This window comes from Phytophthora sojae (assembly GCF_000149755.1).
Source record: "Phytophthora sojae unplaced genomic scaffold PHYSOscaffold_4, whole genome shotgun sequence".
Lineage (NCBI taxonomy): Eukaryota > Oomycota > Peronosporomycetes > Peronosporales > Peronosporaceae > Phytophthora > Phytophthora sojae.
In genome coordinates, this window is record NW_009258118.1 from 5,590,993 (window position 1) to 5,607,075 (window position 16,083).

Genomic DNA, 16,083 nt, shown 5'->3' on the forward strand with positions numbered 1-16,083 from the left:
CTCATTCTGCGTCAGATCAGCCACATCTCCCATCAGGTACCTCTTCATACCCGCGATCCACGTTTCTTCATCTTGAGCTCGACGAATTCGATCGATCCGCAACCCTCGCACGAACTCCTCCTGCATGACAGTCGGGTTCTGCCGTGATCTGTCGCCCGATCGAGTGGTCATCGGCGATAGTCGGGCGATCGACCCATCCGATCGAACAACCAGGATCTCATTAAGTCGGTTCAGTGTCACTAGATCCCCAGGATCGACCTCATCCTCGACGACGATGCCCCCTTCACGTTGGAGTGCTGCACTGGCAAGGCTGTCCGCACTTCCGTTCCAGTCTCGTTTCACATGTAACAGCTCGTGATCTGGCCAGTTCCGTAGTTGGTCCAGCACCTTCTGCTTTAACAATGTCAGCTTAGGTGCTTTGCAGTCGATCTCGCCCCGTGATCGGTGTCGTCGCGATCTTCACCTTCAGTGTCGAAAAGGCACGATGAGCACGGATCTAGCGTTCATCGGCAACACCGACTTCAGGAACTGGTGGAGTCCGATCGGGGTTCACTGGGTCCGTATCCACTGAGTTCGGCACTTGACGATCCAGGATCTGGCGCAGATCGGGGCTCTTCTTCAGCTCGGCGAAGTCCACCTCGCGCAGTTCGCACAGGATCGCAGCGTAGATCGCGTAAGCTTCCAAGAAACGGTTGTAGTAGTTGAGACTGCCCAAGAATGACTGCATCGATCGGAGCGATCCGGGGAACGGCAGGTCGGTCAGAGCGGTGAGGTCCTTCGCATTGGCTTCCAGCCCGTCGTTCGACACACGATGTCCCAGATAGTCCACCTTACGCATTCCCCAAGAGCTCTTCTCCACACTGATCGAGAGGTTCCACTTATCCCAACCGTCCAGGTGTATCCTGAATAGACAACGTGTATCCCGAATGGACGACTCTCCAAGCTCCAAGATTTGACCATATAAACCCAAGACATTATCGACCGACCAAGCCGACCGTCCAAGATCTGCTCGGCACATGGAACCTTGAACTCCCTCCCAGCTGTGCTGCCGATCCCCGGTGGATCTTTGCGACTCAACCGACGACAACCTATACTGAAACCAAGATAATACTTCCAAGACTGCATGTTACGATTAGTGATAGCCTACAAAGATAAGACCAAACAGAGTTCGTTTTTCCTGCTACAGCGCAAGTGTCTTCTGTTGGGGCCAGGCTATTCAGAGCTGGTTCAGACTCAAAGGAGCCTTGTGTCTTTGGTTCTCCCCCCGCAGTCAGGGCACCTCGGCTAAGAACGTAAGGGTCGTGTGTGGAGCTCTCATAGTACGTATCAAATCAAGTTACGGCGAGTACCTGAGCTGTCGTGCGGCCAGGGTTGATAAGCTTTATTTCATATTCTAGTTGGGGTGTTTGTCCTGGACAGCACTGCCATTTCATATTAAGCTACTCCTAGGGCGGTTGAGGTAGTCACCACCTAGTGATTTGTCGATAGGCTACTGAGTGATAGGTAGGACCGTGTTTTGTATTGATTCGGCTTTTTCCCTCTTGATTGAGGGTCTTGGACTTGCCAGTGTCCTGGATCTACCCTCAATGTTGACTGGTGTGTAGGGCCCACCGTCCAAGGGCCAACCAAAGAATAAGTGACGGTTGTGTGTATTGTATATTTGTGTATGACTCTGTATTGTTAAGGTTATCTCTCCGGATCCAGGCTGTGAAAGCTGCGTTCTGAAGTGTGCGTTGGCTCCGCTTTCTGGTCCTAGCGATATTATCCTGTTTCCTGCAACTCATGCAGTGCAAGTCTCACGTTCGAAGACAAACGACACCCAAAGGGATTCCACAAGAAACACACGCCACCCGGGACGACACCAAGTGCTCATCCAGGGTTGTGTCGAGGGGACAAGTCTAGATCCTTTTCTGGCCACTGTACACCTGGGCGGCAAAAGGCGTTCACCCGCCTCGCCTCAGCTGGTGCGCGTGCCCGGATTCGAATCGTTTGGGACTTCACTGAGTTGCGGTTACATTTATTGTTAGGATTGAGGTTGCGAAGTCTACTAACCCTCTGACCGAAGCGTTTATGGCGAGAGGAAACGGAGAAGACATGCGCGAGGAAGGACGCGATGGCTAGGGACGCGGTGATGCGTCGGGCCAGTCGCGTAGGTCTCAGGGGCTGCCGGAGGAGCACGCGAGTCTGGACGAGGTTGTCCGGGCTGCTCAGAAGGCAGGCGCTGCAAAGCGCAAGGCGGCCCGCGAGGCGAAGGCCAAGTCGTCGGAGAAGGAGCCGACTCCAGCACCGTCCGTCCAGGATGACGCGCACCAAGTGTCCTCAGATGGCGAGCTGGACGTCCAGGATCCTGACCCGAAGGCTGCCCAAGATCAGGGTGAGTCCGTCCAGGATGAGCTCGCCAAGGCGTCGGCGGGAGGCGCCGATGAGATTGAGCCCCCGGCGGCGGATCGATGTTCGGACTCTCCGCTGCCGGATCAAGATGCGGAGTCCAAGGAGACCCCGAACCTGGAAGACAAGCCGCTACCGATGTCCAAGAAGTGGACGAGCTTGAGGACTCGCAAGAGACCTCGCCGTCCGCCCAAGCGACCATGACGAACCCTGAATCCTCGGTCCAGGAAGCTTCGGCCAAGACGGCCCTGAATCAAGCCGTCCCACACCAAGGTCCGGATCCAGGATCGCTTCGGTCGGGATCACCTGACCAGAGGTTCGCCGAGGTCCAGGAGAAGGCGTTCGTCGCGCAGCAAGTGTCCAGGTGGGAGCGGGTGGAGTCCGAACGCGTGACCCCGCCCACTGTGGAGTATTCCTGGCCGACACCCAGGCCGGATGCACAGCCCTGGATGGCCGCCATGTTGACCACATCCAGGTACCTCAGTGCGCGAGCACTCTTGGAGGACCAGGATGGTGGCTGGATTGCGGAACTTCGTCTCGACCGGCGGTACTTGAGCACCACCCAGGATCTCATGGCTGTCCAGGTCCCGGTCCAGATGCTGACGCCGCGGGAGTGCATGACCATCCTGCAAGATCTGCTGTTCGAGGCTGGATTCATGTTTGACAGGATCTTGGTGAACGCATACAACGCGTCGTCCAGAAGTCGCTGATAGATCTGACGAGCGTTCTTCAGGCCGAACGGCATCCGGTTCCCCTCGAACAGACCCATGTGGGTGATAAAGGCCGAGACCGCACGAGCTCGATCGGTCATTGTCACCACCCAGAATCCACTAGCCATGTCCAAAGAGCAATACCAGAGTACCTTGTCTAGATCCTCCAGCAAATCGTTGATCAAGGGCATCGGATATACCATCAGCCTGGTTAGACTGTTGACGAGCCGATAATCGATGCCGAGTCGGATATCCACGCCGTTCTTCTTGATGATCACGACGATCGGCGAGGCCCACGGTGATCGAGATTTCCGAATCATCTTGGCTGACAATAATCCCTTGATCAGCTCGGACACCTTCTCCACAAACGGGGGGCCACTTTCCGGACACACTGAGCGATCGGCTTTGCGTCGCCCACGTCGATGTCGCAGGTGACACCCCGGGCTGCTGGGGGAAGTGCATTGCCCTTGCCGATCAGCAGGTGATTCCTGTGCCAGATCTTCTTTCGCAGCCGATCGAACTCCTCCGGGGTGTTGAACTCCAGATCTCCCACCTTGATATCATCGATCTTCACCTCATCCGTCGTCGAGATCACAATTTCAGGAATCACAGCTAATTAACCTTCGACATCTTCTGCTGACCGATTCCCGCCCTCGTGGTAATGGGCCTGATCATCAGCGCCAACGTCTCGATCCGGTTCGGATGCAATGAGGTCGCCCAATTTGAAGTGGGTTTGGCCTCCATTTCCACCTGATCACCCCAACGATCGATGAGTATTCAGCCACTTGCGGCAGTCGTTCAGATGCAGGAACACCGTCGACTGCTGTATCGTCACTTGATCTCGACTCTTCCACAGCTAAGACCGCAACCGGGTGTGTCCGATCGGTACTCCCGCCCCCAAGATCTGGTTCGACGGCACAACCGTCGACCTGATCGGCCGATGGCTAGTGAGGGGACACGATTTCGCCCTTCTCAGCTCGAAATCCACATGATCTGGCTTCCCCTCTTGGTCGCCAGCACGATAATCTTGCGGCTTCGCGTCATCTATCGGTGCACACGCTTGGTCCGTGATCGGCGAAGGCTGGGAGTCCAGCCCCACCTGTTTCCGCTTTGGAGAGCATTCCTCCTCCGATCCGGAAGGTTCACACACCGACTCAACAGGATCCGACCGTGGGTCTGGTGGATCTCCGACGAGGACAGTTGAAGCAGACGACCCCGACTCCTCTGTCACGCGATCATCGTCCTGCAACGGTCTGCCCCCTGATCTAAGAGTATCAACGACGGTCGCCCCCGGATCAGGGCTCATTACCTCCGGTTCGCTTGTTGGATCGGGTGGACCCGTCGACAGATCGACGATCGGGGATACCTTGCGTCTCGGGGCGTTCGATAAATCGGTCGCTCGACGGCAGGTACTGGAGGTCCCGTTGGTGCCTCCTGGTTCGTCGGCCGGTCATCTGTCGTGGCTTGAAAGGCTAGATTCTGCCATTCCATGTATCGACGAGATCCGATCGACACATATCCTGGGATCCGGGGTATCCGATCTCCAGCCAGCCACATCCCGATCCGTTCATTCCGATGCAAGACGAGGTCATTGTCGCTGATGTTGGTAACCTGGCGATATCTGATCCTGCTGGGTCCTCGGACCACAGTCGGCACCCAACGATCTCCACGGGTGACCCATAGCTTTTCTCGATCCGTCACCTTCATTCGTAGCGGAAGCTCAATCGAATCTCCGATAGCGATCATCATTCCCTGATCTACACACACGTGTCTGACCTTGTCGTTGTACAGCTGGCGCCGTGCGCTAAGCTGGATCTTGACTTCGTCGGGGAGACAGATAGAGCCGTCCGCAAGATCGAGACGGATCCCCGCTGGAACCATAAAGTCCATACCCAGGATCGCCTCTTGTCCTGATAGATCGCCAACCCAGATATCGAAGAAATACACCAGCGATCCCGCAAGCGTAACCTTGATCCTGGTCCTTCCTTCCTCATGTACACGCTTTCGCCAATCCCCACACATTCCTGGCTCTGACTCGTGTCGACATAGCACCCCACCTTACGAGCAAAGGCGGCGTCCACGATGGACACCTCGGCGCCGGTGTCTAAGAATAAGATCGACTTCTCATTGTTGATCTTGCCAGTGATCTTGGCCTGACGGAACCACTTACCTGGCGAATGATGTTTCCAGTACCCTCTGGACTCCTCTGGGATGAGATCGGCACGACATCCACAGATCTGCGGTGTTCGTTGACGCGAGGCAGACTTCGATCGCGATCATGCTCCGGGATCTCGGTCGTCACTTCTCCACCAGCTGGCTTGAACCATTCTTCCGGTCTGCGTTGCTTCCAATAGCCCCGCGTTTCTCCAGACTGGAGATCCAAGGGCACTTCGGCGTCAGAACGGCTGAAGTCGTCCGATCGATGTAGACTTAAGATCTTGGCGGCAGATTTCGCATGCAGGTGACATGTATTACCGCGTAGATCAGTCCGTCCACTTACTCGATCTACCGTGTTCTTGTTCACGAATGCATAGATGCAGTAACTAGAACGCTCGGCTCGTACCGGATTCCAACCCGGCGAGCGTCCTAGTTTAACATCTTCTCGGCGATCGCGGGCAACATGCCAGCGTGCTTCACCGGGTTGAACTATTGACGGATCTGGTTGTAGAATTCCTCCATCCGACACTTGCCCATCTCGTGTAGTTCACCACATCCACGACACACAAGCAGACAACGATCCGCCGGATGACCTCTCTTGCCACACTTCTCGCACGTCAAACGTCTCCAACAATCGAGATAGGTGTGTTTCCGCGATCCACAGTGTGAGCAGCGGCTTGATCGGTCCGATCCGTCAGGTGAAGATCGCGATCGTGGATCCGATCGAGGTGAGTCATGGATGATCTACGCTTGGTTGCTCCGATCCAGCTTCGTCGAGTCGCCCCCAGCGTTGCGAGACTTGTCATTGGCCGACGCTATGTAAACGCGACGTAGATCACCCTCCGAGTCCGATCCTTCCGATCCTGTGTCCGATCCAGATTCCTGGCTCGCGATCTGAACTGCACGCACTGCCCGCTTGGTTGCAGCAGGTGGTGCTGAGGTCGGAACCTTCTGACGATACTTCGATCCAAAGGCAGATCGCATCCGTCTGTTCTTCGCGCGCTCTCGAGCGCGCAGGACTTCCTTCAGATCTTCCGCGTCCGCAAGCCGGAGTAGGGTGAGCTGATCAGCCAGTTCCGGATCGCCCAGCGTCTCGATAAAGTGTTCGACATGTTCTCGGCGGGCCTTGGAATCTCCGTCCTTGATCTTCAATCTCGCACGCAGAGCCGCCACATTCAGTCGATAGAGGTACTCCAACGGCGATTCATCTGCTCTCTTGCGAGAATGATAATACTGCCAAGCGACCGATACTCCCAGGCCACAATACTGGATCTGGAAACTCCGGAGTAGATCGCTCCACTTGTTCCGCGTCGATCGGCCCAGCTGGCGGTACCAGTTCTTCGCCGGGCCCGTCAGTAGATCAGCGAAGGTCAGCCACTTCTCTTCGTCCGTAGCCTGATCTCGCAGGAACGTCGAATTCACCTTGCTGATCCACGATCGGGCGCGGTCTTCGTCCTGATCCTTGCCACTGAACTCCTTAAGATCGGACATCGCCGAGATTCGCACACGCTGGATCGAGGAGGACCCAGTGGATCCCGAGGCAGCGGTGGTCACCGCAGCAGGGGCCGAACTCGGTAGATCAGTGTCGTCCGGATCATGTTCCCACTGGGAGAGATCTTGATCCGGTGATCCGGCTCATTCCATCTCCACGTCCCGCGATCCAACGTTGTCGTCGACCACTGGAGTAGGTGTTACCACCATGGCCTGTTGTTCCTTCAGAAATCGAGCCATCGCAGTCTGGAAGTAAGACTCCAGTCGGCCGTTCGACTCATCTGATCCGGTAGCACTGGTGGTCCGATCGGTCGACTTGGGTTTCTGCTTCCGAGGTCCTGATCGCATGCGTTCCTGACGTTGACTCCGTGATCGTGCGTCCAGCATCGCAGATCCTGATGGACCGAGGGACATCCGTTGAGGTTCACACGACGTATCCGATACATGTTCCGCTGCGGAGACATATGGAGACGACGATCGGTACCCAGTGGACTCCACTCGTGGCGATGACACTGGAGCCGGCGACACTAGATCTGGCACCTTCGGGTCCGGACTGTCCGCGATCACGTCGACCAATGGTCTCAACTTGTCGACCAATGTCTAGATTGCTGTCTGGATCACATCGAGATCTTGATCGAAAAGATCGTTCGCTTCAAAGGCGCCAGCCACGAAGCCTGCTTCCTTCAAAAGGCCGAGCATGTTCTTCACCGCCATCAGCTTGTTATCCGTCACTCGGGGGGCCGAGATCGGGCCCTTCGGGTCGTCGATCTGGTCTGGCTGCACGATCTCCATGACAGGATCTTGACGCAAGAAGTCTCGCAGTTCCTTCAAGTGATACTGACGATCCAGGTTAGCCTCGGACCAGTCGAGTGCCGACGGTCTGGGATCTTCGTCGTCCAAGCCTGGCGCTCTCAGATTCTTCCTCACGATCTGGGCCTTGTCCGCGATTGCGTCCAGGTAGTCGGATCGAGCCTGATCGGCGAGTCAGCGAACGCGTATCGGTCCGATCCCGCCTTAGTTTGTTTTGTTAGTGAATCTCGGTTCGCACCAAGATCCACCGGGGTCCCCGAAGGTACCTGGGGAGGATGTTGAGGTTTGTCTTCTAGATCTGTCCCCAGATCGCCCTCGATTCCGTCGACAGAAGTCCTCCGAGCACTCTGTCGATCCGCAGATCTCGTTTTGTTTAGCAGCGTCTTCGTCGATCCGATATCCGACGACGCCACTTCCCCTGGTTCTTTCTTCACTTGAGCATCTTCTACGCACTCACGGTGAAATCCGGAGTCCCCCAGAGATCCGGGCACGCACACCATTGAGGTGTAGTGGGATCGGCCAAAATCTGATTAAGGCCTGATCGAGCTTCCCACCAGCGCCCAGACACCGACTAACGGAGGGGGTCCCCCAACGATCCGTGATCGGCTGAACTTGTTCTCACCTTGTGTACCCGTCGGCGGGCTGGATCTGCTCTCTCGGGGCTCCGAAGATGCAGCACTTGGTGAAGATCGAGTGTCTTGGCGTGACGCGGGGATAGTTTGTGGAGCAGCGCGGTAGTCTTCGCTCTGCGTCCGAGTATACGCTCCGATCGAGGGTTCTTCGCTTCGATCGGTCGGCCTGGAGTAGATCCAAGGCCTGTAGTTGCCTTTCCGGGTGTGTTCCTCCCTTTCCTGAGTTGCTTGCCGCTTCCTATAACGGGATCGAGGTTGATCGAGAGGAGAAACGATCGCCGGCCAAGCACTAATATCCGGTCGATCGAGGACTTACACATAAAGATAGATCACTAGAGTAGGTCGAGCTGGCCAATGTATTAACCCAGTCTTAACCGTACAGCTAGTTCAATACCCAAAGTGTCGACGCTGCCGAGGCCAATGTAGTTCCTGGGACTTGGTGACTTGAGGGGACTTGTGGTCTTTGGTGCAAATTCTGCTCTGATTTATGTTTAGCTGGTGTCTCGCTACCGCTACCATCTCATCTACCATCCTACAACTCAACAACCACTGGATTCTTGTCCTGACTTCGTCCTCCATGTGCATCCAATCGTGGTCGATCCCTGATCCACGATCAACCCACGATCGGCTCCCGATCTGCGATCGATCTCGATCCGCGATCGATGACTGGTGCCGGTTGCCGTGCGCCGCCGATCCATCATCTTCTGTCCTCGGTCGTCCTAGATCTGCGAGATCTGTCGTCGATCGGTGCTTGGGTCGACCCCGAATCACGCCACGGTTCGAGCACGATCATCCACAATCCGGCTTGCCACATGTCCTGCCTTACGCGCCGGCGTCATCGGGCCACTTGAGATCTCCCGAAGAACTCCCTCTGATCCACAGATCCTTGCTGCCTGTCTCTCGATCGCTGATCTCCCATACTTCCAGTCGATCGGCCCTGCCGCCTTTCTTAGAGAACAATTCTAATTCAGCATTTCTCCACGTCGATGTCGGCAGCATCGAGGTGTCGGGCCCGCCCTCCTCGATGTAGATGTCCTCAGCGCGCACCATGATGCTGGAAAGGCGACCGACACACCCGCCTGGGGAGTGCGCGTGCGAGACAGCGGGACGGTTGTGGTGTAGTGCCCCACGAGGAAGCGGGCACGTCGACGCCGGTGAGAGGAGGCGCCGAGATGGAAGCCGATTGACGCGAAGGATGGAACTCGGCGCGGAGGATGGAACTCGATGCAGTTGGTGGAACGCGGCGCGCGGCAGAGATCAACGGGAAAAGTCGATGCGGGTGAAAGCCGTGATACACGGCGCCAGAGTCCAACTCGACGCGTAATCATCCGACGAGTCGACCAGCGCCCCGTCTCTGCAAAACGAGCCGACCCTTTTCCCCGCCGAGCAAAACCCGTGGGCCCCAAAACCCGTCAACCCTAAACCCCGTCGAGAAATCCCGTCGAGCCCAAGTCGTGATTACGTTACGCAAATCAGGTTGAAGAGCGGCAGTGCAAGCACGACAGACGCAGGGATAGGCGTGAGTGGTAGGCTTAGCAAGCAAGTAGTAGGGAGTAGCCAGTAGCAAGGACATAGGATAGGGTAAGGACTCAGTCCCGAAATTTCTCTGAACCACTCAGACCTCTCCCCTCCGGAAGATCGCCAGGTTCTTGAGAACCACCAAGCGTCGGCAAGTATAGCCGCAAGGAATACGTGGCCCCCCGTCGCTCGCTGGCTCGGGTACTCGCCCCCCTCAAACCCCGTGTTGGAAACGAAGGCACGTAAAACGTATACCGGTTAGGAGGCGCTCGAAAACGCGCAGCCTAGACGAAGGACCGCACGGCCTGATAACCGCTGTGCACAAGACCCCGCGTCGGCCCGATAACGCCACGCAACAAGCCCCAGGAAACGCCGGCCCGATCGGTCCGCACGCCCAAGGAACAACCGACGCCCTAAGACAAGGAACAAGCGTCCACTCAACCCCCCAACTCTGAAGCTTGCGAAGACTTGGGCTCTATATTCGAAGATACGCTACTCAAGATCCGGGAAATTGCCCGTCGCGACCGCAGATTGGACGCGTCGGGTTTGTGCGAGGACGAACTCCGCGATTTCTGTGAGGCCGCTACTCCACATAAATAATAAAAGAAAGAGAAGCACAAACGTAGCAGCTACAAAATCGAAAGTGCGACCGCAAAGACACTTTATGAATGTAGTATAGCTCTCGATCCATAACGCCAAACTTTTTCAAACACATCGACAGACTATTTTTTAGTAACCCTTAAGGGGACTCAACTTGTTCAATGCGCAAGTAATTGTAGTAGTCGAGATGTAGCTAAATGATTATTACACCAACAACCCTGCAGGGCAACTAGATATATTTATTTCCAAATGAAAAAAGTCACAAGCGACTTGGGCGATCCTCACTTGCGGCGCACCAGTCGCACATCTCCTCTCAGCTTACTTTAACGCTCTAGCATATATCGAGATAGTCTTGCGTTCTTTGGGTTCGGTCACAAGACGCGCCTGCACAGGATCTGGGTTCGCAGCGAGTAGATTTTCTCTCAGTCGGACACCTTTACACACGTACTGGTAGACCCTTCCAACTAAACTTTGTCCTTTCGAGTCGTCCTTGAGATTGTGATACAGAGTCGTGACCTATTCCAGCCACGAACGCCTCGATCATGTCCTCACTAGCATTAAGATCAGACAATATTAGTGAAGTTGCCGATACCGCAGCAATTGTAGACGAACAAATTCGTGCTGCACGTATTTGTGGCCTGAGTGGGCCTTTTCTAGCTACTTTCGGCATCGAATAACCCCCTAGAGCACCAGCACGTCCAACGCGTCGCATTCTACAGTACAACCAGTGAAAAATTAAGTTTAGGCCAAGTTTCCATGTCACGAGTAATGGGGGGGGTACCTGAAGACTCAAGCGGAGGTTGCTGCTCCTTCTTGCCCTTATGCGAGCATCCAGCTCATGTCTGTTCTCCTGTTCAGCAAATTCTAAAATGTATTTAGCGAGCAAGCCCCGCTCGGATCAGGAACATCATGACCTATACCTCCATCTAAAGGCCTTCTGGCCTATACCTTTACTCTTTGTCCCCTCAGGGGACTCCCCTGAGTTATGTATCCAACACTAGTTAATCCGCATACAAATGCTTAGATAAATCGGCCCAATACAACAGTAAGTCATTCGAATACATACAAAACTCAAGATATTAGATTTCAATACAAAAGTCAAGTAATTAATTCTGGCGATACCGGTATCTGACATTAAATAGGTAGTAACGACAGTTCTTACGAACTGGGAATTTTCATGGCGCTGCAGAGCCCGGACGTCGCTCTTATTCATCAAGAGCTGGAAACGTAGCCCGCAAAACTCCACTGGCGTAGTTGATGCTGAGGTCCTTGGACGGACGAGGGTCGAGCGTCACCTTCGTGGCAAAGACATCTCCTACGCCAGACTCTTGGAACTGCACCAGCTTGCGGATTGAGCTCCGCCACTCTCTCCAGCGGCCCGCTGCGTTTGTAGACCATCCTCTCGAAAGAGCTGATACGGGAACTTGCGCGTGTCGACGTCGGACACTGGCTCACGGACCCTCACAAACTTTCACGTGCAACTCAGTCCGTCACGAACGCCGTTGATGCGGGGGAATCTGCGAGGCGCCTTGCTGTCCTTTGGCTTCCGTGGAGCTGAGGACGGGCGCTTGTTGTACTGCCTGTTATCTTAGTCATGGCGGAAGCGCTGCGGGGCCTTCCGCGCTACGTGCCCGTCACCCTTAAAGCTCGCCATTGTTTCTGACGCGATGTTTCTCAACTGAGCCCACAGCTTCTCTTCAACTGCCGTATGCGGTGGACAACCCCGTGGTAAAACCTCCAGCCTCATCACGGGGCGAACGACCCATGCACACTCCGATACAACACTAACCTCGACATACACCCCAACGTGCACAACTTCACCGCGAAGATGGCCGCCAACCATGTGGACCCCGCAACAGTTTCTTAAGGGGCTGGTCGCGCTGGCTGGTGCTGGTTCTCGGTCGGGACGGCAAGCTATATGCGAAATGATATCGTATTATTTTTCCTCACTGTGGACATAACCATGACGATTCGCCGAGAACCCGGGAACTCGATCCCCTTGCTGGTTCCAGGGTTCGGGATCCGCTAAGGAGGGCCCTCATCGGGAGGGCCCTCGTAATAGAGTCGACATTTGGGAAACAGCCGATTGTGACAAACGCACATTTGGGTCATTCGTAATAGGTACATGTACCAAAACGAGAGCTCGGTTCATAAAGCACTATCCCACCTCTCATGCGTGTCCACCGTGCCTTCTTTGCCTGGGCATCCCAGCTACAGTAAGGGCAGGGAGTGTCTGCCCAGGCGAAGGTTTTCGCTAAAGAAGAGCTCGACGGCGCGCATGAGGCTGCAGTCACCAAGGCATGGTTCAGCAATCGCGCCGGCAAGGCCCTGCGCGCGAATTGGAAAGCGCTAACGCCAGAAGAGAGAGAGAGAGATCTTCTTGCAGAGCACTGCTGACGACACGTTCCCTCGGAAGAAGCGCCCAACCAGGTGCTAGACGAGCGCCAAGATGGCGCTCGCTACCCACATCGAGCCCGCGCTGCTATCACTTCGACTGACTCGCGCGTTGGTAGATCCTGCGACGCCCCAGTTCAAGCGGCCGACCAGGCTCTGGCCAAGCTTCTACGACAGCGCAATCAGCTCTGTGGCACTGTGGCGCGAGCCGCGATGTCGGCAGAGCTGGCTGCTATGGCGATGGCTGTTCGGAAGCGTGATGCCGATGGTGTTGCTGAGTCTGCTGCTGCGGTTATTGAGTGCTTGGGTGCGCAAGTGGCTCGCAGCTTCTCGGCAGGAGCACGAGACAAATTACTGGTGTTGATGTGGGATGCGGCGGCTCATGTATCTGCCACGAGATCGTATAATTTGTTGCATAGTGAATCTGAAGCGATGGAAGCTCATGCAATGACGCGAGACTCGGCTCGAGAGGCCCTAGCAACGTTGCGCGACTTTACAACCGACAACAGCAGCGTCAACCCAAGATTTAAGGAGGCTGTGAACAACCAAGTGCCGTTCAATCCCCGATATGCTAGGTATTTGGGATCCCTCGCTTGGCAGAGCCAGTTTGACTCGGGTGGCAACGCTGTGCCGGTAAATGGATCGGATGCTTCCAGTACTGGTGATTTGGGAGCAGAGCCTGAGCTGGATGAAGAAGCTGCCTCCTCGCTGCATTCTGCATCTGAACCAGACCTGCCGGTCCCGGTCCCTAATTCTGACGGAGCGATAGCTGATCCCGCCCTCTCGACGGCCGTCACGAGCGACAAGCAAGGTCTCGAAAAAACAAGTAGCAATGAAGTCTATAGTTGGAAGTAGTATACCCCACAACACTATGAAATAAATCGCCGCGACACACAACTGCATATCCAGTAGGGATCTCCAATTCAATCTCCATTTCAGGGCGGGCAAAGTCAAAGCAGCGGGGAAACAACCGCAGTCTTGTCCCGGGTTGGATGGCAATAATAACACTAGCCAGAATGCTGCCCGGGTAGTGGGCATGCACAGCAGCTCGCACTTCGTCTGCATAGTCTTGATGAGGTTCCTGGTATAGACCCCCAGGTCGCGAGTGCATGTACGAAAACACACAGGGTCTGTAGTTGGAGTCGCGGGTAGCTGCATCCTCAAGGATTGCAGCGGAAACACGTCGAAGGGGAGGTGTCATGCGCTGAACTCGCGATTGACTTCTGAACATGTTATCTTCGACTCCGCCTACTTCTCGAACCACAGGTCTGTAGGTCCGAGACTCTGCTTCGAGGTAGAGCTCATCAATCGTCGCTTGGGAAACTTCCAGGTAGAACACGGCGTAGCCAGACGGTGGGAAAGCAAGGCGCACCATCAGCACAACGAGATGTGTAAAATGGCAAGCACTCAATCCCTCTTATTATTTGCCGGTAGTCTAAAGTAAACTTTGCCTCGGATGCTTATTTATAGTAGAGCTATGGTCGTCGGCAACAGTATCATTTCCACAGAGCGTTGCCGACGATTTCGGTACATGCACCTATTACGAATCACCCAAATGTGCGTTTGTCACAGCCGGCTGTTTTCCAAATGTCGACTCAATTACGAGGGCCCTATCTCCTTAGCGGATCCCCCGGGTTCTCTGTGAATTGCAATGGTTATGTCCAAAATGAGCAAAAATAATACAGAAGTGAAAACTCGAGGCCGACTTAGTAGTTCACCTACCCCTGCCCATCTCTGGAACACCCGATCGAGAACCAGCACCAGCCAGCGCGACCAGCCCCTAAGGAAGCTATTTGAAAAAGCAAAATACAGTACGGAAAATTAGTAAAACAACTACTAAAGTATGGATATTTCATATATTACCCATGCTGTACTATACTAACTATTGTTGTATTTAAAGCTAGACTCATATAGTATTGCAGTAATATTTTCTCGACCTACTATTGCTACAATAACGACGTAATATTACTATCGAGCTAACGAAAAGAGGGTGTTTGACAAACGTTTCGAATCACAAGATCGATTATATGCAACCCGGAGCGTTGCTCCGGGAGGGTACGCAGGTCGACGAATAGTTTCATGGACGATGATAACGGATAATAATTGAGTAAAGCCCAAAGTTGTTTTGTTTTTAATCCTTAAAAGCACTACCAGTCCAACTCTCTAGTTGATTCTAACGTGGGCATCTACTGCGCCTGCTTCATAGCCGCAGCATCTGCCCGAGAATGCGTACTTGAACAAATAGTTGCGCACATCGAAGTGTATCTATACGGAAATGATGTTTCAGCCAAACGTTTGTGAGGCTGGTAACCAGCAAGCCCCGCTCTTCTTTATCGTGGTGGGCTCTCAGGAACCGAAAGTCACCAATTGAGGTTGTCTGGTCTGATGGGGCCATCGATGACATAACACCCTGGTCAGCGTCCAATGGCTGCGTTGGCGCCAGCAACAAGAGAGCTATTTCATTCATTTTGCAGGTAAGGTATACTGTGCTCATTTTTGTACTATGTTGTGTGCTAACGATCAGACGAGAGAGCTACAGTAGCGGAACGAAGGAGAGACGCATGGTGCGCTGATCTTGACCATTTAACTTGAGGATGTTAGCTAAGTGACAATAACGATCCTCAATTCAAAAACAAAACAAACAAACAAACATATAACTTGAGGGAGTGGGGGATAAATTACGGAATGAGATATACGCTAGTGGGCCAATTTCTTGGAAGTAAGTGCTTCAACGCAGGGAAAAAAGTCTTATTCAAACGAGCGATGCTCGTGTCACCGTCGAGTTGAGCTGATTGGTTTGGCGACAGACACGAGGTTGGGCATCTTCGGCTAAGAGTGAATGGGTATTAACCAAATTGACATGTAAAAAAATGCAGCCTGCAGCTAGACAAGTCATGTCGTTCATCTTCAGCCAAGCTTGGTCGATTATGGCGCAAATTGATACGCCTTCAGCGAAGCCATGACGCTCTCATGGTGCACTATAGCGTCCGAAAGTGTTTGAATGCACGTTTTGGTCAATAATAAACGATTAGTATCAGCCTTTGGTAAATAATGCGCATAAATCTTAGCATTTATCGACGGGTACCCGATCCAGCAGATATTAGCTTAAACATTACAATTAACCCTCTAACCCCGTATTCTGTATCCTACAGAATAAGTATTGTCACAGGACATAATATCCAGCAAACTTGTCCTCTCTTTCGAACTTCGCATATGGATGCTTGTATAGCCGGTATTGTGCACATCTTCCCGTTAGATTAGCGATGGAAAGATAAACGGGGTTTATTCCGCGGTAATAGACGGACGAGTATAAACCACCAACAGGTTTGAAAATTCGGGTGGAAGCCTAAAACCGCCGCGTGTCAGCCACTCGTACGTTCCTT

The 16,083-nt window shown here is 53.9% G+C and overlaps 4 protein-coding genes across 4 annotated transcripts; 1 reads left to right on the forward strand and 3 right to left on the reverse strand.

Annotated features, from left to right (window-relative positions):
• Nucleotides 1-2,121: 2,121 nt before the first annotated feature.
• Nucleotides 2,122-3,098, forward strand: PHYSODRAFT_499692 (hypothetical protein; the record flags this gene model as incomplete). Its single annotated transcript, XM_009529138.1, has 2 exons — nucleotides 2,122-2,486; nucleotides 2,513-3,098. Coding segments are annotated over 2 exons (951 nt in total), but the record flags the coding sequence as incomplete, so codon positions are not given.
• Nucleotides 3,099-7,669: 4,571 nt separating this feature from the next.
• PHYSODRAFT_504244 (hypothetical protein) lies at nucleotides 7,670-8,056 on the reverse strand (the record flags this gene model as incomplete). Its single annotated transcript, XM_009529139.1, has 1 exon — nucleotides 7,670-8,056. One exon carries the CDS (start codon nucleotides 8,054-8,056, stop codon nucleotides 7,670-7,672), a length of 387 nt encoding a protein of 128 aa, XP_009527434.1.
• Nucleotides 8,057-8,907: 851 nt separating this feature from the next.
• On the reverse strand, nucleotides 8,908-9,238 carry PHYSODRAFT_332185 (hypothetical protein; the record flags this gene model as incomplete). The annotated part of the gene is made up of 2 exons (XM_009529140.1): nucleotides 8,908-8,938; nucleotides 9,015-9,238. 2 exons carry the CDS (start codon nucleotides 9,236-9,238, stop codon nucleotides 8,908-8,910), a joined length of 255 nt encoding a protein of 84 aa, XP_009527435.1.
• A 4,255-nt stretch (nucleotides 9,239-13,493) lies between these two features.
• PHYSODRAFT_503799 (hypothetical protein) lies at nucleotides 13,494-14,075 on the reverse strand (the record flags this gene model as incomplete). The annotated part of the gene is made up of 1 exon (XM_009529141.1): nucleotides 13,494-14,075. One exon carries the CDS (start codon nucleotides 14,073-14,075, stop codon nucleotides 13,494-13,496), a length of 582 nt encoding a protein of 193 aa, XP_009527436.1.
• Between the last annotated feature and the right edge of the window lie 2,008 nt (nucleotides 14,076-16,083).